This window comes from Syngnathoides biaculeatus, chromosome 13, assembly GCF_019802595.1.
Source record: "Syngnathoides biaculeatus isolate LvHL_M chromosome 13, ASM1980259v1, whole genome shotgun sequence".
Taxonomy (NCBI): domain Eukaryota; kingdom Metazoa; phylum Chordata; class Actinopteri; order Syngnathiformes; family Syngnathidae; genus Syngnathoides; species Syngnathoides biaculeatus.
In genome coordinates, this window is record NC_084652.1 from 8,753,071 (window position 1) to 8,777,801 (window position 24,731).

General features: G+C 44.1%; 2 protein-coding genes across 5 annotated transcripts in view; one reads left to right on the forward strand and one right to left on the reverse strand.

Annotated features, from left to right (window-relative positions):
* The window catches only part of pigk (phosphatidylinositol glycan anchor biosynthesis, class K), a 33,933-nt gene extending 25,684 nt beyond the window's left edge, over positions 1-8,249 (forward strand). Inside the window, exons 11-13 of one of the 3 annotated variants that reach the window (XR_009797717.1) lie at positions 2,745-2,948; positions 7,747-7,791; positions 7,890-8,248. Coding sequence is in view for 1 of the 3 variants with exons in the window: in XM_061839139.1 (XP_061695123.1) it covers positions 2,745-2,861 (117 nt within the window). In the remaining 2 variants the exon portion in view is untranslated. Of the gene's footprint in view, positions 1-2,744 lie in introns of all 3 variants that reach the window. The other 2 variants (XR_009797716.1, XM_061839139.1) reach the window with 2 other exon arrangements.
* A 2,470-nt stretch (positions 8,250-10,719) lies between these two features.
* Positions 10,720-24,731, reverse strand: part of st6galnac5a (ST6 (alpha-N-acetyl-neuraminyl-2,3-beta-galactosyl-1,3)-N-acetylgalactosaminide alpha-2,6-sialyltransferase 5a) — a 30,205-nt gene continuing 16,193 nt past the window's right edge. For both annotated transcript variants that reach the window (XM_061839141.1, XM_061839140.1), the window contains exons 3-5: positions 22,252-22,664; positions 16,363-16,470; positions 10,720-14,996 (exon numbers count right to left, since the gene is read on the reverse strand). In XM_061839141.1, coding sequence (XP_061695125.1) covers positions 14,747-14,996; positions 16,363-16,470; positions 22,252-22,664 — 771 coding nt within the window. In that variant the 3' untranslated portion in view covers positions 10,720-14,746. The remainder of the gene's footprint in view (positions 14,997-16,362; positions 16,471-22,251; positions 22,665-24,731) is intronic.

Consider the following 24,731-nt stretch of genomic DNA (forward strand, 5'->3'; position numbering starts at 1 on the left):
ATCTTGAAATTTTCTTTCGAGAACGGGAATGTTCGAAAACCGAGGCTTTACTTTAGCACCAAATGTTAATTAATTTATCGTATTATTTATTTCTTGAATTGTAGTTGTTTAGTACCCCCTCAGAAACTATTAACTGTCATCTGCGGCGTTAAAAGAAAAAATAAAGTTCCCCTTAAAGCTGCAACTCTGACGAGCTCCCCGCTCACGTGCCTTAACGACTAGAAGGCATTATTAGCATTCTATTCGGGGAGAGATGCTCCATTGATTCCACTTGATTGAGCAATTAAATATATTTGCAGGTCGACATTGGTGAGATTTACTGATGGGCCCCGTGTCTTTTGACAGTTGAAATTGGCAGCATTGTCACGTAAACGATTGCGGAGAGAGGGAGGTTATTGCATACGTAAGCGCTCAAAAATCTAGTTTTTGCTTCCCGAACCAATAATTCATCCTTAATTGTCGCACCAAGTCTGGGCCTGAACAGTTTGCTTTCTTTTTTTTTTTTTTTTTTTTTTTTTTTTGCCACGCTGTGAGTCACGGATTTTAGTGATTTGTTTCCTAGCAGCTTTCCAGGGAGATGGCAAGGGCAAAGCTGACCGAACGGGACGCAATCATTAGACACTAATTGTTAGCATACGGACCAATGATTAGTGATTGTGCTACAAAATGGCACCAGAGAAAGAAATCTCCAGGGAAGGCTGAAAAGAGGTGTCCGGTTTTCTGTTAGTTTAAAAAGCTAAAAATAGACCCGTTTCGTCAGCTTTCTTGCACACGGAAACTGAAGCAAGATTTTGGATATTTAGCAGGTTTACTCCAATTAAGGCGTGTGTTGAAAGTCCATATATTTAAATTTTATTCAGAAAAATTCAGTTATTTTCTTTTACGCGTACTTATGTACCTACAGAGTGATTCACCGGGGTAAAGTCTAAATCCATTTTAGAGCTGCAATTGCAACGCTGTGATACCGCGAAACGGTGTTATTTCTGCCCACGGTTGGCGTACCGTTAGAATCTGATGCCGACCCACGAGAGATCTTTTGCATACCAGATGTCACGAGGAATCGTGCTCCAACTTGTCAAGCGTGCGCACCGCCTTAAGAGAGGTATCACATTTGTTGAAACCCAATTAAATGGATCCACACCTTCTGACTCTTTTGAGTTAACTTTATCTTTCGGTCCTCGGAAAGTTGGTCTCCTCCTGTGAGCCCGGCTTTATCTCCATTTTCAGTGTCAATGTTTACCCTTCAGCAAACGTTCCTTCCCTCCCTCCTCGAGCCAAACACAGACAACACTTTTCCCCATTCTGGTGGACTCGACCCTACGCAATGTTCTATCCCGAGTGCTTGTCTTGCCAAGAAGTATGGGTTGTTTTCACTGACGTCACATTTTTTTGCCGAATTACCCATACACCACTGCGGGCCGTCCATTTAACCTCTCGACCTAACGTGTACTAGATTTGTAGCCTGCGGAATTTTGTGTTTTTGTGGTGTCACGGGAATCTTGGGACTCAAGTGCACTTCTGACTTTTTTTTCGACAACTCTCGCCAATTCGCTGAAGCTTTTTCCAGAGTTGCTCGTTGGCGCGCTCTTCAAAGCCTCGCGATCCGGTACACAAGTCCGACTGCATAAGCGGGGACATCGTCTAACGCTTCCGACGAAAGACTTTGGACGTTCTGCGGCTCTGTGGTTCACGGAGACCTGGCTTTGTGCACGATTGCCTGACGCTGTTATCCCGCTGCCCGGTCTCAACCTCCATCGTGCTGATTCTGTTGCCGAGCTAACAAGCTTAATCGATCCTCTTTTCAGAAGGCCAACATTACCGTTAAGATCCTTTTTTGTCAGTCACTTGAAAGTTTCAAGAATTTTGTGAAATACTGAATTTGTTTATTCTTTTATCTTTCTGGCATTGTCATCAAATTTTAAACAAATATTTCCCTTTGCTTGTGGTGAACTAATATACAGGTTTTACTTTTTGGAAAAAAAAAAAAAAAATGAATAATTGGAGTTTGCCTCGATATTAAAAAACATAATATTCCACCGCCCTTTGTTTTCCGTGTTAGCATACAGGTAAGTGCTCCTCCTCCATGATTTCTGTCACATATAGTAAATGATCAAGGGCACAATACTGCGCCTTTGTGACGCAGTTAGAAAGATAATGTCGTCCACCTTGCCTATGTACGAGTAACGGAGGCTCAGGGATCGAAAATGGCCGTCGTTCGAGGCAGCACAACGGGTGACGTCACGTGAAAACAACCCATTGCGTTTTGTGGATGGCGGTGGGGGGTGGTATTGTACCACTTTCTGAATGGATAAAGTCAGCTTCTGTCGAGCAGAATAACAGAAATCTGTTTAGTACTATGAATTGTTTCGTCCCCCCAATGTTTCTATTCTCCCCTCTTTTTATTTATTTTATTTATTTAGGTTAACTCACGGGGGTTGCATGGGGGAATATCGGCATGGCATTAGCATATAAATATTCTCCTTGTAATGCTTGTTTTAATACGGAGATTTAAAAGTATAATCACACACAAAATGATGATGTGCCAGTGAACGGGACACACACTAAGCAAAGGGAGGTGTACTGACGTTTGTGTACGCGCACTTGCCTTCCTGCCTATGTGAATGACAGCGTAATCAGCAGTTGCCTCGACCGGAGAAAATATGCTCACCATTACTAAACTGCATCCCCCCCCCCCCCATCCTCCATCCCCCGTGTCACCTCACCTTACATCGCCGCCCATTTAGAAGCCCAAACAGAAAGACTGGCACCCTCCCGACGGCTTCATCCTCGGCCTGTGGACGCTCATCCTGCTGGTGTTTTTCAAGACGTACGGCATGAAGCACCTCAAGCACATCTTCTGAGCCAGCCGCCGTGAATCGGACCGGGAGCCTTTAATAAAGCCGTATTGAAAGAGAACCGGGAAAGGCGTACACCAACAAAACTGTGAGGTGAATGTAATCTTATTTGTTTTTGCACTGGGGGTATTTGTCGAGGTTTTTGTATTTAAAATGTGATGTATTTAAGTTTTAAGAGGGGGGCTGCATTCAAAAGAGCTGCATCGGGCTCAGGTGTCTTTCCACAGTTAAGGCTGGATTTATATTGCAGGTCGAAGTGGCCAATTTCCAATTTAGCATCTACGCGCATTATCTGTATGCATATTTTCTTTCGCATTAATCTATTTGCAGGGAATAACAGGGCCTGCTCAGTCATACCACAAATACTGTCAAACTGAGTAAGTACCGTAATTCCCGGCCTACAGAGTGCACCTGGTTCTAAGCCTCAGCTAGTACATTTGTAAAGGAAATACCATTTGGTACATACATACGCCGCAGCTGTGTAAAAGCCACAAGTGCCCACATCGACACCGACACTGAAACACGAGATATTTACAAAGAAAGACGGTACATAGAGAATTTAACGCTAGCGCCGCTGCGCTAACAGGGCCAGTTTAAAAAAAAAAAAGAAACATACTGGTAAAAATAACTGAGAAATGGCAGTAACACGCTTGCGCAGCGCTAATGGGACCAGACCTGTAAAAGTCACTTCCTCGGCACATATATTCCACCGGTTTCACTCTTACCTTTTCCCGCTCGAGTGCCCCCTTGCGGCCGTTAGAAAAAATGCACAAATTAGCTGCATCACCGCATAAACCGCAGGGTTGAAAGCGTGTGAAAAAAAGTGGCGTCTTATAGGCCGGAAATTACGGTACTCAAGTTGCCTGTTTTATGGTCCATAAATATATGTCAGAGTACTGTATGTGACATGTCTACTATGACAAGTCCAATTTACATTTTCAATATACGGAGTTTCCATTCAAGATTGCCCAAAATATGATCCCAAAATGGTCTACTATAATTTCACACTCAAAATAAATCTTAAAAATAAATGATTTGATCTTGCCCAGGCGTTTGCATATGCATGTGCATGCGCAGGAAGCTAAGACTGGATAACTTCCCCTGACAACCCAGGCAAAACTTAGCTCCTCTGGCACAAAGAGTCATGGAAAAAAAATATTAGACCACCCTTATTTCCTCAGTTTGTATTTAATGTTAATGCTCAATTATAGGTACATTTGTCTGGACAAATATAACGATTAAGGAATCGGTGTTCGTTGTACTCTTCAGGTGCGATACACCTTTAGTGGTTGCAGATATTAAAATGAACAAGTGTCGTGTAATATTTTTCTCCATCACTGTGCAAAGCTTCTCCCGTGTGGGGATTACTGTAATCCTTACCCAATGTTCCTATTTGCAATTACCAAACACCTGCAACAATTCGCATGTTTACACATCCAAAATGTTAGCGTACGTAAACAACGTCGAACAGCTTTGATCTTTCTGAACGTTTTAGGGCCCGAGTAGCAGTCGGAATAGCTGATAATTATCATTCTGACAAATTAATCACCTTTTTGGGAGCCTCTGCATCCCAGAGAACACACTAATAAATAAATAATGCATAATTGGCATGACACAGATGTGACAACGATCTCAAGACATATTTGGCAACGTGTTACAATGGAATTCCAAGTTAACTTAACACGAGGGAAGAAGAAGCTGTTGGAATGTCTGCTAGTTTTAGTTTGAATTGTTCGATAGCGTTGGCCTCGATAGTGGCTACCTGAGGGAAGGACTTGGAAGAGCCGGTGACCAGGATGTGGAGGGTCCAAGAGAATTTCGCATGGTTGGCTGATTTCCGTTAGTGTGCAAGTTCTCATGGGTGGGTTAGATGTGCAGGACAATTTTTTTTCTGGAGTTTTGATTGTCTGTAGCAGTTGGAGTTTGTCCCTGTTTTGTGGCAGCATCAAACCAGACTGTGATGGATGAACACAGGGTTGATTCGATGATTGCTCTGTAGAACGGCCTCAACAGCTCCTGCGGCAGGCCGTTCTTCCCCAGAAGCCGAGGGAACTACATCCTCTGCAGGGGCTTTTTGTGGGTCTCCCACTTCAGGTCCTGAGAGACCGTCATTTCCAGGAAGTGGAAGGTCTCGACTGTTGACACGGGGGCTGTTGGACATCTTGAGGGGTAGCTGTGAAAAAAGGATGCATTGTGAAATCCGCAATCATCCCTACAGTCTCGGGCGTGTTCAACTCCAGGTTGTGTCGGCTGCACCACATTTGCCGCCGCTGCAAGACACAAGCGTCCCCTCCCAACAAATGTCTGGATATGATATATTTCATTCCTGACACAATGGTTTGAATTGGCCATTTTTCCCCATTTTCCACTGCCCTTCAAAACTTGTCCGAAAGATTTAGTCCGATTGCTCCGATAAGTTTAACCGCGCACACTCGAGCAATTGAAACGCAAAATTGCAAACTGATTTATTTTGCGCTTCTGCACATCGGCGGAGCGTGGCAGCGAAATTTGAAGACTTGAAAGTTTAACACACTTGGGAGCAAAACTGGGAGTTATGTGGCTGGAAACGTAGCGAAATTCCAGCCCAAGTGTGCACACGAGCGAGTCCTTGAATAAGAATTTAATCACTTTTAGCGGATGTTCTGCTCAGCATATTTTGTCTATTTTTGTGTCCAAACTGCTGGGCCAGCCAGAAAAGGGGAGAAAAAGCGGGACGGGGGCCCGTCTGATTGCCGGCGACTGGCGCTGCTGAGAAATGACTACGTTACGTCCCCGCCGTCTGCACGCATTACACCCGCTGACCGTCACATTGTAGCTCACAATCCCACGTAATACCGTCTCCTCTTTCCTATTCACCAAATTGCCCTCCCCGCAGAAACACCCATTAACTTCCCAGTTGCGTGGCGCACCGACTGCCGGCTATTTCTTCTGCGGCCGTTTCGCAGTCCGGCGATGAGTTGAGCGATAAGCCAGTAAGCCCCCGGTGGCCGTCGCAAATGGATCCTGTTTGATGTAATGGTCTTTCTTTCATTCCCCCCCCCCCCCCCCCCACCCACTTTCAATCCCGCCGTGACACTACATCACCTCCTCATTGCCGGGAGGACTGATTGATGTTTAAAGCGCACAGGCGCCTCCCCTCTCCGAAACCAGACAGCTGCTGCATCAGCCACCCGGGTGCCTTTCTTCTTATACATTATTAATACCGCGCTTATCTTTTCCTTCCTTTTTCCGTCCCATCTTTTTTTATTTCCTGCCATCCAATTCCCACAGCATTCTCACCCTTTTTTTGGGGGGTGGGGAAGCATGTTTTACCTCCTCTTTTTGGAGAGATGCCGCTTCCCCAATTAAAGATGAAATTGAATAAATTTGACAATAATGGGCTTTCCTGTATAATCTGATCTCCTCCAATCCTTTGACCTCTACGAGGGCCTCCCATGAAGTGATAAGCCGGTGTACAATTTTTGCACGGCGATCTTGTCATTCACATCTTCATAATGGGTCCCCTTGAAGACCCGTTGATCTGGGTGCGAGGGGGGCAAAAAAAAGATTGGCCCGGTTGGGTGAATTGTGAGGTTGCTCCAGCTCGGTGATTTCAGCAGGCAAATTGTTCTAGTGAAGCAGCCACATGTTGTCTCTTCTTCTCGCGGACTGTGAATGACGTAACCGCCCCAGGATCTTTTTGTTGATCATCTGGCCCAGATTCAAACGGGGAAAAAGAAAAACTGTAATTTTAGGTTTGAAATTTAGCTTCTGTGACCCCATTGCTGGAGGCTTTCAGACTCACTTTGTGCACGGTCCTGTGTGCCCATTTTTTTAAATCAATGGTAGACAAAACAAAAGTCAAGCTTGACAGATTTTTCCATGGAAAGTGAAGTCGAAGCTTTTCAGGCCAGCTTTGTAATGCCAATCATTTCCAAGGGTTGAAATTGTCATTTTAGAGGTTATTTGGTAGTTCATTCTCCTTCTTCGTGCTGTGTGACATTCAAAGGAGCTTTTCTTTGTCTTGAGCCAAACTAATCTTTGTCTTTTGCTTTTAAAGATTCATTTTCCTGCTTGTATTGTTTGAATGTTATTATTAGAGTTATGAACTAACGATATTTTCATCTATAATACATTTATAAGATGTCACATTTGAAGAAATGCATTTTTCATCAATACAAAAAAGTCCTTTAGGGAGTTTTTCCATACACGCTGAGATGTTTTTCCTAGATATAAAGTCACAAAATTAGAAGTATCCACCTTTTTAAAAAAAAAAAAAAAAAACATTTTGAGAATATTATACAAAAAAACATAGGCATCTGCTTCTCAAAATAATTTATTTGGGCATACCGTTAAAAAAGCACGTTAACATTTTTTTTAAATGTCTGCTTTTAAGTCATGAATTTTTGAGATACGCTTTTCATGAATGCAAAAAAAGTTAAAACCTTCCACCTTTTATTCATCAATTAAAAACTCACAAAAATTTGTATGTTTTTCATAATGACTAAAAAGCCCATTAATACCAAAGATTTGGAGGTTAGAGTATGCGGCATTCTTCCAGCATCATTATTGCATATTTTTTTTCTGTATGATCTCATGACACTAAAGACTTCACTTCTGATTTTTGCCTGCTATGTTTTGTGTGTTACTTTGTATAAATGTGAATAATCTTTATTAATGAAAAAAAAATAAACATTTGAAAGTTTTTTTTTTCTGTGCTCTGAAACTTGCTCATTTGCCTGGAAGTTTATCCACCAACAATATTAAAGTATTGTTTCATTTAGACTGTTTTCCCCAACAAGCAACCTTGTTGTTAAGACATCGCCACTGTCCTGTCCATTTTTTTGTAACATGTCACAGAATTTAATACCTTATTAATTTTGTAAATTTTCGTAAAATCAATTTTTTACAGTGATGTTACCTGATCAGGAGGTTATTTTCAAGTATCACCTGTTGGGTAAGTTAATGACGACAATAGTGGGTTTTTTTTGTTTTTTTTTGGTTTGTTAATACATTATCTGACTGTTCTGAACTCCTGTTTCGTATTGAATAAAGTAACGCTGCCGGATCAGTGTCTTGAATGCCAAACTCACTGAGGCGGTCCATTAACTGTGCCTCTGCTGGTTGTAGGTAAGTAGTGCACTCCTATTTACCTCCATTGGTGAAGTACGAGAATTACCCTTATATACCAAATAAATATAGCACATGGTCGACGTAAGTGGTCCGTTTGTAGCAGTGCACAGTATTGGAAGACTATGTAGTACATCTTGTCTTTCATTAGTTGGCCAAGAAGCGGGATATTGTCATGTAAAAATGATTTGCTGTTCCTTTTGTTCAGGTCTTCATTTCCAATTGACCCCTCCATACAGGGCACTTAACCACGCCTCCTGAAGTGACGTCACGCCACGTGCGCTGACGTAAGACAAACAGTAAAAATGGCAAATACAATACAATACATTCTGAACTGAGACAGATTCCATGCTTCTGATTTCATTCAAAGCAACGATATATTATAGATTCTAAATACAATACATTCTTAACTGAGAGAGAGACGCCATGCTTCTGATTTCATTCAATCATTCACACGTAGAAATGTTATGCTAGCGGAGAACGTCTCATTTATTTATATGAGACGTGTATTAAAAATCAAATTTAGGGCATATCTTCGTGCAAACACAGTCTGGTTAAGCTTCGGCTGCGAGCCAGCAAGAAAGCGACACGTTTGTGCAGTCCGATCATCGCTAAATATCGCTCAACAAAGAATAAGTGTGTCAATCGTTCACGCGTAGCGGTATTATGCTAGCGGAGAACGTCTCATTCATTTATACGAGACGTGTATTAAAAATCAAATTTAGGGCATATCTTCGTGCAAACACAGTCTGGTTAACTTTCGGCCGCGAGCCAGCAAGAAATCAATATGTTTGTGCAGTCCGATCATCGCTAAATATCGCTCAACAAAGAATAAGTGTGTCAATCGTTCACACGTAGCGGTATTATGCTAGCGGAGAACGTCTCATTCATTTATACGAGACGTGTATTAAAAATCAAATTTAGGGCATATCTTCGTGCAAACACAGTCTGGTTAAGCTTCGGCCGCGAGCCAGCAAGAAATCAATACGTTTGTGCAGTCCGATCATCGCTAAATATCGCTCGACAAAGAATAAGTGTGTCAATCGTTCACACGCAGCAGTGTTATGCTAGCAAAGAACTTCGAATTCATTTATATGAGACATGTATTGAAAATCAAATATAGGGCATACCTTCGTGCAAACATATGTGTTCCGGTTGATATTAGATGGATTTAGTTGATGATGCGGTCTTCCACAAAGTTTGATCCATCGAAGGCATTTTTCGTACTGGGTCTTCGGTTTTGGAAAGGGTACGAATCGAACTCCACCAACTAGCCTTTCAGGATACCTGTCGTCACTATTACAAAGTCCGTGACTACACCTCTTAACCATATTTTTTGTTAAATAACCCAAATACGCGATAAAACGCTAACTAAACCTATACTGGACCATTCAATGTTGTCAGAGAAAATGGCGGGAGCAAAAACAGGCTTTGGTCTATGCAGATCTCTGGCCTCTGATTGGTCAGTGACGCGGATTGCGCAATATCCACGGAGGGGTCAATTGAAGGCAGAAGTTTACCTGCACTGCAAATACAATAATTATAATTTTGTCTCACTGTCTAAAGTCATATCAGACTAAACCTCTCCTGTTTATGGTCAGTCAAAATCACCAAAATTACTTAATTTTGGTTAATGCCATAATAATGAAAAAAAAATTCCTACATATATATATATATATATATATATATATATATATTTTTTTTTTTTTAAGTTGAAAGTTTACAAAAATAAACAGTATTATGTCTTTAAAGAACAGGGGGAAGCCCAGATGATGAGGTCATGGCTTTGGAAGCTTCTGATAGGTTAACTGAAAGACCGACTGACTTTCTTTCGGGTTGTCCTGTTAGGGGTCACCACAATGTGTCAACTCAGATGAACGTCCGTATTTATTTGGCACAGTTTTTACGCCGGATGCCCTTCCTGACGCAACCCCTCTTGGGGGAGTGGAGGCCCCAGTGAGAAACGAATTCACGACGCCTGGTGAATTGATTGACAGCACACCTGGAAATGTTTTTAAGGCCACACCTCAAACACTCTGCTTCCTTGTTTGAAATCATGGAAAAACCAAAAGCGATTGGTCAGAAAATCAGAGATAGAGATCCACAACATCCTTGGGTGCAATTTCCAGTTGGTTGAAGGTGCCAGGATCTGTTTAAAACGATTATATGCAAGTATAAACATCATGGGAACGTCCAGCAATCACACCATTCAGGAAGGAGTCTTGGAATGGCCACCACAAAGCCCTGAGCTGAATCGCATCGAAAATTTGTGATCAGATCTGAAAAGGCACGTGCGATCAAGGGAACCGACAAACTGGACACCAGGTCTCTCAGGAGGAATGGGACATGTTTCCAGCAGAGTACTGTCAGAAGCTTGTGGAAGGTTACCCAAAATGTTTGACCCAAGTCGTCCAGTCAAAGGAAAGGCCCCTCAATCCTCAGGAAATGTATGTACAGTAATCTTTTGACCTCAAACAAGAATATAAAATTCTCTGCTTTGATTTCAGACAGTGAGACAAACGAAACGTGTGTTTTTTACACAGTGTACGTAAACCTCTGGCTTCAACTGCATCTAGCACTGTGGTCAAACTCAAGGTTCTTTATGATGAGGCAGTATTGTATTTATTTCATTTCAGTACAATATGAAGAAAAGCAAAACTCAACTAGCTTGTGACACCCCCAACCCCCCCCCCCCCCCCCCCCAGAAAGAATTGACACCCCTGACTTATAACAACAACAAAAAAATACAAATGGACAGAATTAGAACCAATTTTAATAGAAGCAAAATCCGGACATACAGATAATATACATATTTTTATCATTATATAAACCAACAACAGCGATGTAAGGCCTGATTTACTAAGATCCTAAATAGTGTGTAAATTAGTTCACTCTAAAGTGATTCCGTCTGCTGTTGATAGGTGTGTACCATAAAATTGACCAAGATTACAACCTTTTACCCAGACTTCAAATAGCAGGTGCTAAATTGTATTTTAGCTCACTAACAGATTACACACACTGTGGGAAACAGGTGTAAAAGTGACGGCAACTGCTGTATTGCAGACACATTTTCGCTTTTGGTAGCTCTTATGGTTTGCCCGGTAGATTTGGGAGGAAACTGCTAGCGCAAGAACTTTGAAGTGATAGAATTGGAAGTGTTGGTGGAAGAGGCAAACTAGTCCTTCCATCTACAAATATCTGTCTTTTGACATAGTGAACCTATCAGAAAGGGGGACGCAATGATCTTGATTTGAAGTGAATTAAAGAGAACTTCGACTCGAATTATGATTACTCAAAATTAAATTGCAGAGATCTCAAACTGGAGTTACAGTTATGTACGGTTCAGTTGCAGATATCTGTAATTCACATAGTGGCAATCTGTCATGACAAATCCTATTCTCATGATTGGGGAAGGATGACCTTGTCCTAGGCGGAATCTCGTTGCGGATATCTGAGATGAAAATTGTGTATCGAAATACTGGAGTTACAAATATTTGAAACCTTTTGCCGAAAAAAAATTAATTATAGCTATTTGCAATGCATATCCATTCTGGCTGTTAAATGGTAAAAGTGCTTGAATATGCTTAAATTAATAAGTTTGTGGCCGTTTTCACATTTGCAAACCTTCAGTAAATCAAGGCCTAAACAATTATTTTTACATCACAAAATGCAGCAACCTGTTTGGAAATGTTACCGATTTGTGAGTGCTTCACGGGTACTTGGCAATGGCGCCCCGCAGTACGAGGGGCCGGGTGTAAACTGTGGCTCATTTCCATGACACAGGATCGGCCTCCGCACGACGCCCGAGTGTAAGGTTACGTTTAAGCTTTTTCATCCATTTGTGACACATGAATACTCTGGGAATAAATACAGAGAACACCGGGGAGCAAAAACAAACCCGTTCCCGATTGCACGTTAATTGGCACAAACCGAAAATAATCCAAGTGTGAGCTCCACACGCTGTTACTCATGCAAGCCTTTTGAGCAACATAGATTTTTTTTTTTATTTTTTTTTTATGTAATAGTACAAAGGACTCCTCCGGCTGCGTCCTCGTCTGAGACCGCGACTCCTCTCATGACTCACCGCGCAAAGCCGAAGCCTAAATCAATGAGGACTCGACGAGTTGTATAATTAGAAAACCTCGTCTCTCCGTTTTCAGCCCCACTGACTAGCACCTGATTCCCGGAGAAGTGGCGGCGGCGGCGAAAAAAAAAAAAAAAAAAGCGCTCAATAAAGCAGCTGACGCCCGTCGGGAGGGCCGGTTCTATACGCGGCACGTTATAAGCACACTTCACCTAGCGACTGCCGTGTCACGCACTCATCCAAGAAAAGCCTGGCGCAACGAACGTAGCGCGATGGATGCGGCCGCTCCATCTTCATCGTCCTCTTGTCTGCTGTGACACGGCCGCGCTCGCCTGACTTGTAGCGGCATCAATCACGCGATTAGCCGCAGACGCTGCTAATTCGAAAGCCGCCCAGCTAGGAAGAAGGGTCCGCCGTGAAAAGAAGTGACACTAAAATCCCAAATAGAAAAAGCCACTGAGTGTCAAAATTCCCACGCAAACATAGAAACAATTCAAGCTGAAAGCTGCGATCAACAGGCACTCCCACGTCCTTTTTCATGAGGTCCTTGAAAACGGTTGCAATCTAACGTTTGGAGAGCGGGATACAATTGCGTCTCTAATATTTTGGGTAAAATGAAGCTCTCGGATGTGCCCAGACTCAAACTTTAAAGGACTAACTTTTAATTTCAGGCCCTCGGGCCTACCGTGCTTGATGAATGATAAATATGACCAATCAGTTCCGCGTCAATCGGTGAAACTGCTCTTGGGAGCTAATTCGGTGTGTCTTCAGTTCATTTTCATCACTTTTGTAGCACAGCAGGATTTAGTCCGTTAAATAGAAACTCTTCGTCATAGTTCGTTGGCACCAAGATGACACAAGACGGCGGCGAAGCAATCCCTTTTCTATTAGACACAGCTTTGGCCTGAGCTGCGTTGTACAGCAATCAACAACAGATAGCTTCTCGCTCCCCTAAAAATCAATAACTAGTTGAATTTGTGAGTAATGGCAAACACTATTCTCTAATTCTTCGACTAAAATACTTGGCCAAACTACCCATAGATGTCTCCACAACACTAGGTGGCGATAAGCTCTTTTTCAGCTTGTTCACGAGTGACTTGACTTCCGGGTGGGATTGAATCCTACGCCCAAGACATTTGACTTTTCATGGTCAATAAATTCCACCTCATTTTATACTTGCGAACAAACTCATGTTACGTCAGTGTCGTAAGTCAGTCGTAAACCTTGGCCTCCTTATACAGTATGTCTCCACAACACTAGGTGGCGATAAGCTCTTTTTGAGCTTGTTTACAAGTACCTCGTCTTCCGGGTCAAATTGAAACGTACGCTCAAGGCTTTTGACTTCTCATGTTGAACAATGAGTTCTACCTTATTTTATACTACCGTACAAACTCGTTACGTCAGTGTCGTATGTCAGTCGTAAACCTTGGCCTCCTTATAGGTATACAACACCAGGTGATGATCTGCTCCTTTGCACTTTTTCACGTGTGCGGCTTTTCCGATCCGTTACCTTGAACCCTCCCATATTTACAGTTTGGCATTTTCCCAATAATAGTATTGCTTTGCACCAATTGTTGGCATCTTGCTGCCGAAGTGAGTTGAGGAGCTTCGGACAAAAGTCGATCTAGAGCAGGGGTGTCAAACTCATTTTTTGTTGCGGGCCACATTGTAGTTCCGGTTCCCCTCGGAGGGCCGCGACGACTGTGAAACCATAAAAATCGTTAATCGCCTCATCATATTGACACGTAAAATTTATGAATTACTTTTGGAATCAGAAATCAAGCGTAATGGGTTTTTCAACTGTTGATAGTTGGTAACGGAAAAACGCTTGCAATACCTCAACATTATGATTTATATTACAATTTTAAAATTTGGTAAAGATTTGAACAACAATCACGGAAGTGGACGCACATGATTTGCCTTCGCGGGCCACGTAAAATCATGTGGCGGGCCAGATCTGGCCCCCGAGCCTCGAGTTTGAGATCTAGAGGCATCCATTGGAAATTACAGTACGACATAAACCTTCGTTGGCCGTTAGAGATTTTTGGGATCAGCGGCAGGCCTCGGTTAAATGGGGGGTGCCGCGCTGTACATCAGAACACGCCTCTTCCGATTCTCGTGATCGGTTGCTGTGGCGCCAGCTGCTTGTCGTCTCGCGAATTTAACGAGATTCAATTTCAGGGCGAACTTGACGTACGCGTCGACATTTGATCGACGCTCATATCGAGTTTGCCGTTCGCGGTCAGATTCATATTCAGATTGGTTTTAGACGTGGTGAACGCAAATGTACGACATGTCTGGAAAAGTAAACGGAGAAATTTAGGCAATAATTTCACTCGACCGCCTCCATCTTTGGAAAAACATCAGAAGTTTCACTTGAAATTGAGCTCTCGAACAGCGCCTGCACACACGTACGCACGGAATGATTGACATTGCTGCAAGCTCTCCGGAGTGAGCATGAGACGACGACGCTCGCTCCTCGTATAACTTCACCTTCACAGCGTGGGGGGGGTGGCGGTGGAGGGGGGGGGGGGAAAGAGGGGAACGGAGTCTTGTGACTTTGAACGCCTTCCATGCGGCGCTTTGGCAGCAGCCTTGAAATATTTTTCCCAACAAACGTCAATCAGGATCAACGTCATCTCGTGTCAACGGCAAATTCCGCTCGTATTCCCCGGGGGGCGGGGGGCCGTTGTCCGAATCACGTTTGGGGTCCGTTCAATGCTCCAATGTCCACGCTGCGGTTGGCCGGGAGAGGGGCGGGGCTCCAGTCGGGCTGGTAGAAGTGGATGTCGAAAGTCCGCGCCCACTCGGCGAAAACCCGCTTCTCCGTGATGAAGCGGTGGTGGCTCCCCCGTCGGCCGCGCTCGTGCGATATGTACATGGCGCACTCGTCGGGGCCCCTTGGCTCGTAGTAGTGGTACGGCACCGATGGGTGCTCGGGGTCCCTGCTGTGGAGACACATATTGGAGAACGTATGAAGCGCAAACAGACAAAAAATTCAAAATCAAAAACAGCTGCTCGTGTTTAACTGTGAATATGTGAATTCCCCTGGATCACTTCGTCATAAAGAAAGCTCATTTATTTGTTTTACAATATACTCAAAGCACCACAATGTCTATGAAAAAATATAGTAGGTATTGTCTGTGTACATATGCGTGATACCGGCCTTTCTGCGTGTGAGTGTGGCTGACAGCAACTCCTGCACTATATTTGTTTTACTGCTCTCCCGATGTTCAAAACACAGTTAAAGTGCATCAGCCACTGGCTCCTTGCACCTATATGTGAGGGCATTACAGGAAGTACATGTAGAAAAATCTATAGTTTATCACACGTTTACTACGTTTCAGACTACACAGGAAATGAACAAAATCTGCAAAGTGCAGACCAAAACGTGTTTGTATGTGCATCCATCCATTTTCTTTTGCCGCTTATCCTCATGAGGGTCGCGGGGAGTGCCGGAGCCTATCCCAGCCAATCGCAGGGCACATTGAGACAAACACCCGCACTCACAATCACACCTCGGGGCAATTTAGAGTGTCCAATTAATGTTGCATGTTTTGGGGATGCGGGAGGAAACCCGAGTGCCCGGAGAAAACCCACGCAGGCACGGGGAGAACAAGCAAACTCCACACAGGCGGGGCCGGGATTGAACCCGGAGTCCTCAGAGCTATGATATGTGTGTGTGTGTGTGTGTGTGTGTATATATATATATATATATATATATATATATATATATATATAATTTTTTTTTCTAAGCTTCATGTCTTGAATCCGTCAAAAAGTGAACCGCAATGTAGTGAGGGATGCGTAAGTGAATCACCGCATGTGGTTCCATATTTTTGAGTTTGCCTATTCGCGGCACTGTACACGAAAACAAAACTTTAAAAAAAACAACTACAAACTCTCTAAACACGTAGACAAAAAAAAAAATACAAATCTGTGGTGTTGCGCAGCCGTGCAAAGAAAACCAGAATTTGACAGACAGGCAGGCAGGCAGGCAAGGAGTATTTGAGAGTACCCGTACTCGACTATAACGTTTCATCCGCTCAAAGATGCCATTGAATGTTTTTCTTCAAGTCTCATAGCAAATTTCATGGTGTCAAGAGTAGAGCAGCTTTATTTTTTGGCCTTAATCCCTAGTCCTTCATTTTACACGAGCTAATCCCTTTTAAAGATATCCCGTTCACACTGGCACCAACACTAATCTGTCACTAATACCTCAGATGTTGCTCAAATATTAATCACGCTCCTTTTAGCAGCAGCGCCGACCTCGGCATGGGCGGGCGCCCCAGATGGCGTTTACCGCTCCCTCACCTGCAGAAGTCGGGCGAGACCATCCCGTACACGTCGATCCTGTCGCACAGCTCCAGGGCGATGGTCATCGTGAACCAGCCGGTGCTCAGCCACGAGTTCGATATCCTCCTGCGGGCCGGGGAGACAGACGTTTAGATGGATGTGACGCGCTTGATTTTTGCACGCGATTAACTTGAAGGCCCGTCTCGATCCGGGGCGCGCGATCGTTCGCGCTGAACCGCAGCGTCATTAAAATACGCATCCGTCCCGCCGCGTATCGAGCGCTTACAAATGAAGCCTGTCAAATCGTCGAAGCCTTCGTCGCCAAGTAGCCTCGCGCGCAGTCACCGCAAGGACGAAGCGTCCGATGACGGATCGCCAGGCAGACAATTTTGTGCTTGCCTCAAATGGGCTGGAATTCTCTCAAGAAAAAGAAAAAGAAAAAAAAAACTTTTTAAATGTAAAAAGTCCTTCAGACACCTCAAGGCTGCTGCCAGATGAAAACATGACAGACTTGCTGCGGGTTTTTCAGTCTTTAGTAGTCCTGAGACTTGCACTGCTTTGAAAAGAAGTGTTGGGAAAATAAGTCGATCTCGAAATGGGTTCAAGAAAACCATCGACGGAGCGACTTCAGCGTTCGGGAAACAAAAAAGGAGAAATGGCGTCATTGTAGACAGAAATGCTACATTATGTTCATTAATGACCACATTCTTTATGAAAATAGACTTTAAAAGGACAATTGGCTGTCAACCAGTTCAGGGATAGGCTCCGGCACTCCTGTGACACTCATGAGGATAAGCGGCAAAAGAAAATGGAAGAAGACAAAAGTTTACGGAAACACGTAGGTGAGGTTAATCGAAGACACACTACACATTACTTTCATTGAAGTACATATCGTTACGCTTTTGTTTACAAAAAAAAACATTACATGGAATTGTATTATTCATTAATCAATTAAGATTAATATTCATATCAATGAGGCGGCGCGGTGGATGAGCTGGTAAAGCGTTGGCCTCACAGTTCTGAGGACCCTGGTTCCATCCCGGCCCCGCCTGTGTGGAGTTTGCATGTTCTCCCCGTGCCTGCGTGGGTTTTCTCCGGGCACTCTGGTTTCCTCCCACACCTCCTCCTCCTCCCCCCCCCAAAAAAAAAAAAAAAAAAACAAAACAAAACATGCGGCAGTAATTGAACACCCCAAATTGCACCTAGGTGTGATTGTTTGTCTCTATGTGCCCTCCGATTGGCCGGCAACCAGTTCAGAGTGTACCCCGCCTCCTGCCCCTTGACAGCTAAGATAGGCTCCGGCACTCTCCGCGACGCTCGTGAGGATAAGCGGCAAAGACGATGGATGGATGGAGGGATTCATATCAATGATTTGAAACCGCGAAATGGTCTGATGTCAACTAAAAACACGTGACCGGGCTCGCTTGTCTTTGATGTTTAGAAAAACAAAGATGAAAGTGTTTGCAAACTCCAACGTAATATTTCCCAAAACATACAGCGCAGCGGGATAATTGAAGTCTCAGGTGTGTTTTGATGTTTCTAAAAGCGGCCGCCGTGTTGGCTTCACTGTAAGGTTCACGCTTTGTCCGTCTTTGTTTATGAAAACGCAGACCTCGTCAGTGTTTACAAACAAAGCCGGCAGCGCGTTTGCGCTGCGATCGCCAGTGGTGACGCGTTGATGCTTTTTATTTTGTTTTTGTTTTTTATTTTTGTAATATTTCCTCTATCTTTCATCTTCCTCGTTCTCGTCGTTTCCTTGTCTATGTGCGTGTCGAGGAATAACACGGAGGCAAATTGTCGCCGAGCCGGCCGGGTGGGGGGGGGGTGTGACAAACAAATATTTATCGCTCAATCCGAGGGCGTGCGCTCGCTCCTTTTCTCCTTTTCCCTCCAATTAAACGAGGCCTTTACTGTTTGTGTGTTGATTTTTTTTTTTTTTTTTTTTTTTTTTTTTTTGCCGCACGTGTTTGAACTTTGAACGAGATTTCCTCGCAGGTTTTAATGATTACATTAGCATAAAGGCATGATTGAACTGCTCCCTTTTCAGCCGGAATATGGAAAAAAAAGAGCTTTTGACGACCTGCTCTGCCTCCCAACGCCTAGAAGTAAAAAAAAAAAAAACAAAAAAAAAACCTAAAACGAATCTAACTTCGAAATAGGCCTCGACATTTAAACGTTGTTAAGCTACGGTAATATATATCCATACATGAGATGTAAATATCTTTTTCCGTTTTAAGAAAAAATGGGACAAATCTCTATCGTGATATTGTATGTACCCTCACTATCTTGATTATTGTCTTTTCTCTTAGGGTACAGGATTGCTCATTATGTGTAATAATATCAATTTTGGTAGCGTTGGCATTAAAATATTATTGTCATCTATTATGGCACAGTATTGTTGCACAGATTTTGAATAAATCATTTGCAATAAATACCAACATTGTTTTTCTCTAGAGTAGATGATTGATACACAAGCATCTAATATTGATGCATTCTTAAAGTAGGGCTGACACAAAATATTGATATTGCAGGGCATCATGTGAATAACAATCGATCGGCAACTAATAATATCAATCAATCCCAATTAATATCATCCATCCATTTTCGTAGCCGCTTATCCTCACGGGGGTCACGGGGAGTGCTGGAGCCAATCCCAGCTGTCAACGGGCAGGAGGCGGGGTACACTCTGAACTGGTTGCCAGCCAATCGCAGGGCACATAGAGACAAACAGCCACACCCACAATTACACCTACGGGCAATTTAGAGTGTCCAATTAATGTTGCATGTTTTTGGGACGTGAGAGGAAACCGGAGTGCCTGGAGGAAACCCACGCAGGCACGGGGGAGAACGTGCACACTCCACACAGGCGGAGCCGGGATCGAACCCGGGACCTCAGAACTGTGTTAGGCCAACGCTTTCCAGCTGATCCACCGCGCCGCCCAATTAATATCATTGAAAGTGTCTCCCATTTGCTTGCGCTCTGCGTAGCGCAAAACCATATAAATTTTGCTGTGTATCATTTTAGTATTCAGTGCAGTAATGATGTAAAAAAAAAGTTGAATATTGATCTTTGTAGAAACTTTAAACTCGGCGCGGGACCACATACCGACGTTCCTGTGTATCATTTTCCAAGATATCTCAAACAAGATGTTTTACCTCGGGATGGAACAAAATATTGTCACTGTGAAGCGTCGCTTCAGTCTCATTATCGATCCGTGTTGACTATTGGCGTGAAACGTTCATGAACATTGTTTTTTTAAGGGTTTCTTTTCAGTAGCTTCTCTCTTCATCCTCTTTCTCTTCTTTTGTTCCCGGTGAGCTCCGTCTAATTGCTGACTGGATGAAAGGTATCGGTGCATTTTGCCTTTAATTAGAGACTTAATCAGTCTCTCGACCACACACCGTGAGACATCTGTTGGCTCCTCCGCTGCCGTTATTAAAATGGGTGGCTATAGAAACACCCCTCGCGCCGCGTTAATTACCTTGACTCTAACAACAGGAATAAACCTCACGTCATTATAATAAATGCATACGGGGCTGCTGATTGCGCCGACGGTGTTTTTGAAATAACAGTTGAACGACACCGCCACTGTTCACAAAAGTTCATTCCCGATGTCGCGGCGGCGCTAAAACGGGAAACGGGCCGCGGCTTTATCGTGATTCAAGGGGGCCGGGATAAATGTCCAAGCTGTTCACCCCACGCACGAGGCAATTTCCCCGCCGATGTCCATTTTAAACCGGAGTGGCGTTCAATCTCCTCCGACACGTCGGACAAAAGCGCCGCCGCCGAGGCCGAAACCGAGTGCGTTAACACTCGGCTTGCTTTTAAGTACTAGGAACCACTTCCTGGAAGCCATTATATAGAAGATGTTCTCCTTGAACAAGTCCGACCGAATATATTCACTTGGCAAGGCATTTATTTTTTTTGCTATGTTGAATTGAACTCGGGCAAAATCTAATAGCTTGAAAACAATAACCTTCACAATCACAAAACCATCCAGAGAGAGGTGCTTTGAATTCTTTTCATAAACAATAAAACCACTTTCAATTTCAATGTTTAGCAGCAGTACGGACGTACTGTAAATCATGTACGTTCTCAAACCTTACGAGGTCCTTGTGCGTGCGTTAACAGTACCACGTCCTGTGGCAAAGGAGTTAAAAAGGTGTCTGTTTTTTTTCCACGCTGGGTTCACTGAAGGCACCATTTTTAATATTTTTACAACGAAAACACACCAACTGCTTTGGATTAATGAAAGACTAATTTGTCTCGCATGATTCTGAAAAGAGGTTCATTGTCAATTCATTTTGATGCCGACTAAAAGGTAAATGTTCAAAGAAGACTCCGTTGTCTTTGGTTTCCTCAAAACTTACAGCATTACGTTTATTGAAGCCTAACGCGTCTTTGATGATTAATGTAATGTGTGTCTTTGATCTTTTTAAAAATGTGTCGGTTAGGTCCATTGACGCCGAAGTAATATGTTTTCCCAAAGCTTGTATGTTACGTTCATTAAAGGAGAAATCCTGTGGTTTGCAGGAACAGTGTACCCAATAGGTCATGTAATATGTTCCCTATTTTGACAATGTGATGCTAAATCCCCTCTCATTTAATCGTGTTTTGAGAAGATTTTTGTCGACAATTACGAATTTTCAGGGGCGCTGCCATTTTCGCGAGACACATGTTGTACGTGGGCGTATGTGACGTGTACCGCGCCGTACCAAACTCTCGATTACATGGGACAACATTATGCGCAGCGCTGGTTTCTCAGATTCATCCTCATCTGATGAAGAAATAGCAGTATCGGTTGAACGGGAAGACGGAGGAATACTTCCGTACAGATTTGAACCAGTGGCTGTAATTAATGTTGAATATTCGGATGGTTCTTCGGGTGGAATGACACGGAGTCTTGACTACTCAGAGGCCTACGCCCGACATAAGTGCGTAAACACAGGCACCCGGGAGCTCCGGGCCGGTAGCCGTGGATGGTCCTTCGGACGGGAAGGACGCGGAGGCTGACGAGCGAGCTCCGGCGGCGGGCCGCGAGCCGAGCTTTCAGGCGGTGGAGGCCTTTCGCCGTGCTTCGATGGTGGGGGAGGCCTTTAGCCTAGCTTTGGGCGCCCGGGGCTAACCGCCTCCGCCGCTTGAAAGTTCGGCTCGTGGCCCGCCGCCGCCCGCTTCGTTAGCCCCAAACGCCGAAGCTAGGCTAAAGGCCTCCGCCGCCACCACCAAAGCTCGGTGAAAGGCCTCCCCGGACGTTAAAGCTCTGCGTTCCAGGCGGTGGAGGCCTTTAGCCTAGCTTCGGCGTCCGGGGCTAACCTGGAACCTCGGCTTGCAGCCGCTGCCGGAGCTCGCTCGTCAGACTCCTTGTGATTCCCGTCCGAAGAACCATCCGCGGCTGCCGTCCCGGAGTTCCCGGGAGCCTTTGTTTACGCACTTATGTCATTCTGCCCGACGAACCGTCCGAATCTTCAACATTAATTACAGTCACAGGTTCAAATCTCTACGGAAGTATTCCTCCGTCTTCCCGATCAACCGATACTGCTATTTCTTCATCAGATGAGGATAAATCCGAGAAAGCAGCGCTGCGCATAATGTTGTCCCATGTAATCGAGAGTTTGGTACGGCGCGGTACACGTCACATACGCCCACGTACATCATGTGACTCGCGAAAATGGCAGCTCCCCTGAAAATTAGTAATTGTTGACAAAAAACTTCTGAAAACACTATTAAATGAGAGAGGATTTAGCATCACATTGTCAAAATAGGGTACGTATTACATGACCTGTTGGATACACTGGATTTCCACTTGAAAGACCCCAAATTGTCTTTGATATTAACAACAACCAAGGACTCTAAACAGTCTTTGGTGTCGACCACAATTTCGGTCAAGCGCCATCTCGGTCGTTTACCTGTCCTTGCCCGTTTCCTTCTTGAAGAGTTCGTCGAACTGCAGCATCTTCTGCCAGGAGATGATGTAGACTTTGAGCGCGGGCAGCACCTGGTTCATGAGCCGCAGGTTGTTGTAGACCAGGCCCTTGCCGTCGCGCCGCATGTAGCTGCTGGGCCCCCAGAAAATGAAGACCGCGTCCTGGCTAGAGTTGAGCAGCTGGTTGCGGCTCTTCAGCACACGCTGCATGCTGGAGTGGGCGATGACGCGCAGGGACGTGCGGCGGCCCACGTCGGCCGCGTAGACCCCCGCGGCGGGCGCGTCGTTCATGCGGATGACGCACTCGGCCCGGTCGATCTCTTCGCCCCGGCCGCCTCCGACGAGGTGGCCCGAGCTAGTCACCAGGGCGCACGTTCGGCAGTGCATCTTGAGAGGCTGCTCAAAAGCAGGAAAAGGAATTAGCGTCCGATTAAAATTGTCTTTGTTTGCGCGCGCTAGCTTAATTGAAAACTGTCAACATTTTCAACGTCGACTACACTTTCATTTATATCTACAAAAACATAATTATAGGTTCTTTGACAATGAAACTGACTTCAATATTTGCAAAAAAGAATTGGTAGATTAATTAAAGGTTCAAAATGCGAGCAGGAGGTTCATTTGAGAACATGTCATTGTGAAAAAATGATTGCCTTGCTTGTTTACAAAAAGACATACATTTGTTTTCTCGAAGACGTACGTTAGATTCTTTGGCAACTTAAAATTGTCTTCAATGTTGGCATATACTTCGGTTTGGTTCATCAAAGGCATGAAATTGTATGAATACACGATTAATCGGCTAATCGAAGACTAATTATCTTTGATTTTTACAAAAGCGCAGACCTCAGCCTCATTGAAAATCAGAAATTCCTTCCGTGTATTTGAAAACGCGCACGTTTCAGCATCCTTGACGACTCAATCTTTAATAAAGAAAATGTCGGGTTCATTAAAGACCCGAGATAGCGCCGCTAATAAAACATGAATGAAGGGTTAATCAAAGACAAAATCATCTTTGGTGTTGTGAAAAACAAAACAAATGTCTCAGTACCTTTATTTGTATTACTTTATTTATACTTTATTTACAAAGACCCAAGGACGCTTGACAGTATTTGCTATTGCAGGTTTTGTGTGTGCGCGCAAATTTCTGTGTATTCTGGTATGCTTGTTCTTTGATGTTCCCATAAACATATTAGGTACCCTAAGGCTCGTAATATTGTTTATGATACAAAAACAATTGACAAATTAAAGATGACCCGAAGGAAAACCGACCAAACTTTCTTTTATGTTTACGCAAAAACTGAAATGAGGTTAAATGGAATCGTATTTAATGATAACAAAAACATCGACGTTGGGCAGAACGAATTGTTCTTCACGTTTACAAAAAAAACTTGCACGGAAGGTTAATTAAAGACTGAAACGTTCATTGTTTACAAAAACCTAAAATTGTTCTTTTTCATTTCATTGAAGGCTAAATTGTGTTTAGTGTTTTTAGTTTTTATTTTCAAATGTAGCGAATGGAACGCCATGTTTATCCAAAGCCGTCTTATCCTCCCCCGCCCCCCCTCTCAAGGTTGAATCTCGTGGTTGCTTTGTCGAGACGAATGCAAAGCAGACAGAGACGCGCGCACCTGAGGCCATTTTGGTAGAAAGCTTCACAATGCGTTTGAGGTTTGAACCGCTTTTGTTGACAAATGGGGACTGACGGCGCCTCCTGGGTGCGCGCAGCTTGTCATTGCGTGCTCTGCGACGCCTTCAAACCCGGGACCTTCGCAGAGGGCGCGAGGGGAAGGACTTTTTATGGGCGCGCGTCGGATACGCTGCAAGGCCTGGGGAAAACGATCCTATAAATCAAAAAAAAAGTAACCAAAATGTTCTCCAATGTACACTGGGGTATAGTTACTTCGGTTGCAATAGTAGCTAATCTGTATTTCATGAAAAATTATACAAATGACGTATATCGGGCTCAAATGGTTTAACTTTCCTACAAAGTAATTGAACCAATCCAAAGTGGTTGTTTGGATAACTTTGGCTGAGTAACATCCATCCATCCAATTTCTTTGCCGCTTATCCTCACAAGGGTTGTGGGGAGTGCTGGAGCGTATCCCTGCTGTCAACGGGCGGGAGGTGGGGGACACCCTGAACTGGTTGCCAGCCAATCACAGGGAACATAGAGACAAACAGTCATACTCACAATCACACTTTGGGGCAATTTAGAGTGTCCAATTAATGTTGCATGTTTTTGGGATGTGAGAGGAAACCGGAGTGCCCGGCGAAAACCCACGCAGGCACGGGCAGAACGTGCTAACTCCACACAGGCGGGGCCGAGATTGAACCAGGGACCCGGAGAACTGTGAGGCCAACGCTTTAGCAGCTGCGCCGCCGGGCTGAGGAACAAATACTTCCAAATACTCGTACATTAGGTCATTGAAGGCGACCAGTAGTTGTGCAGATATTAGCAAAAACGCG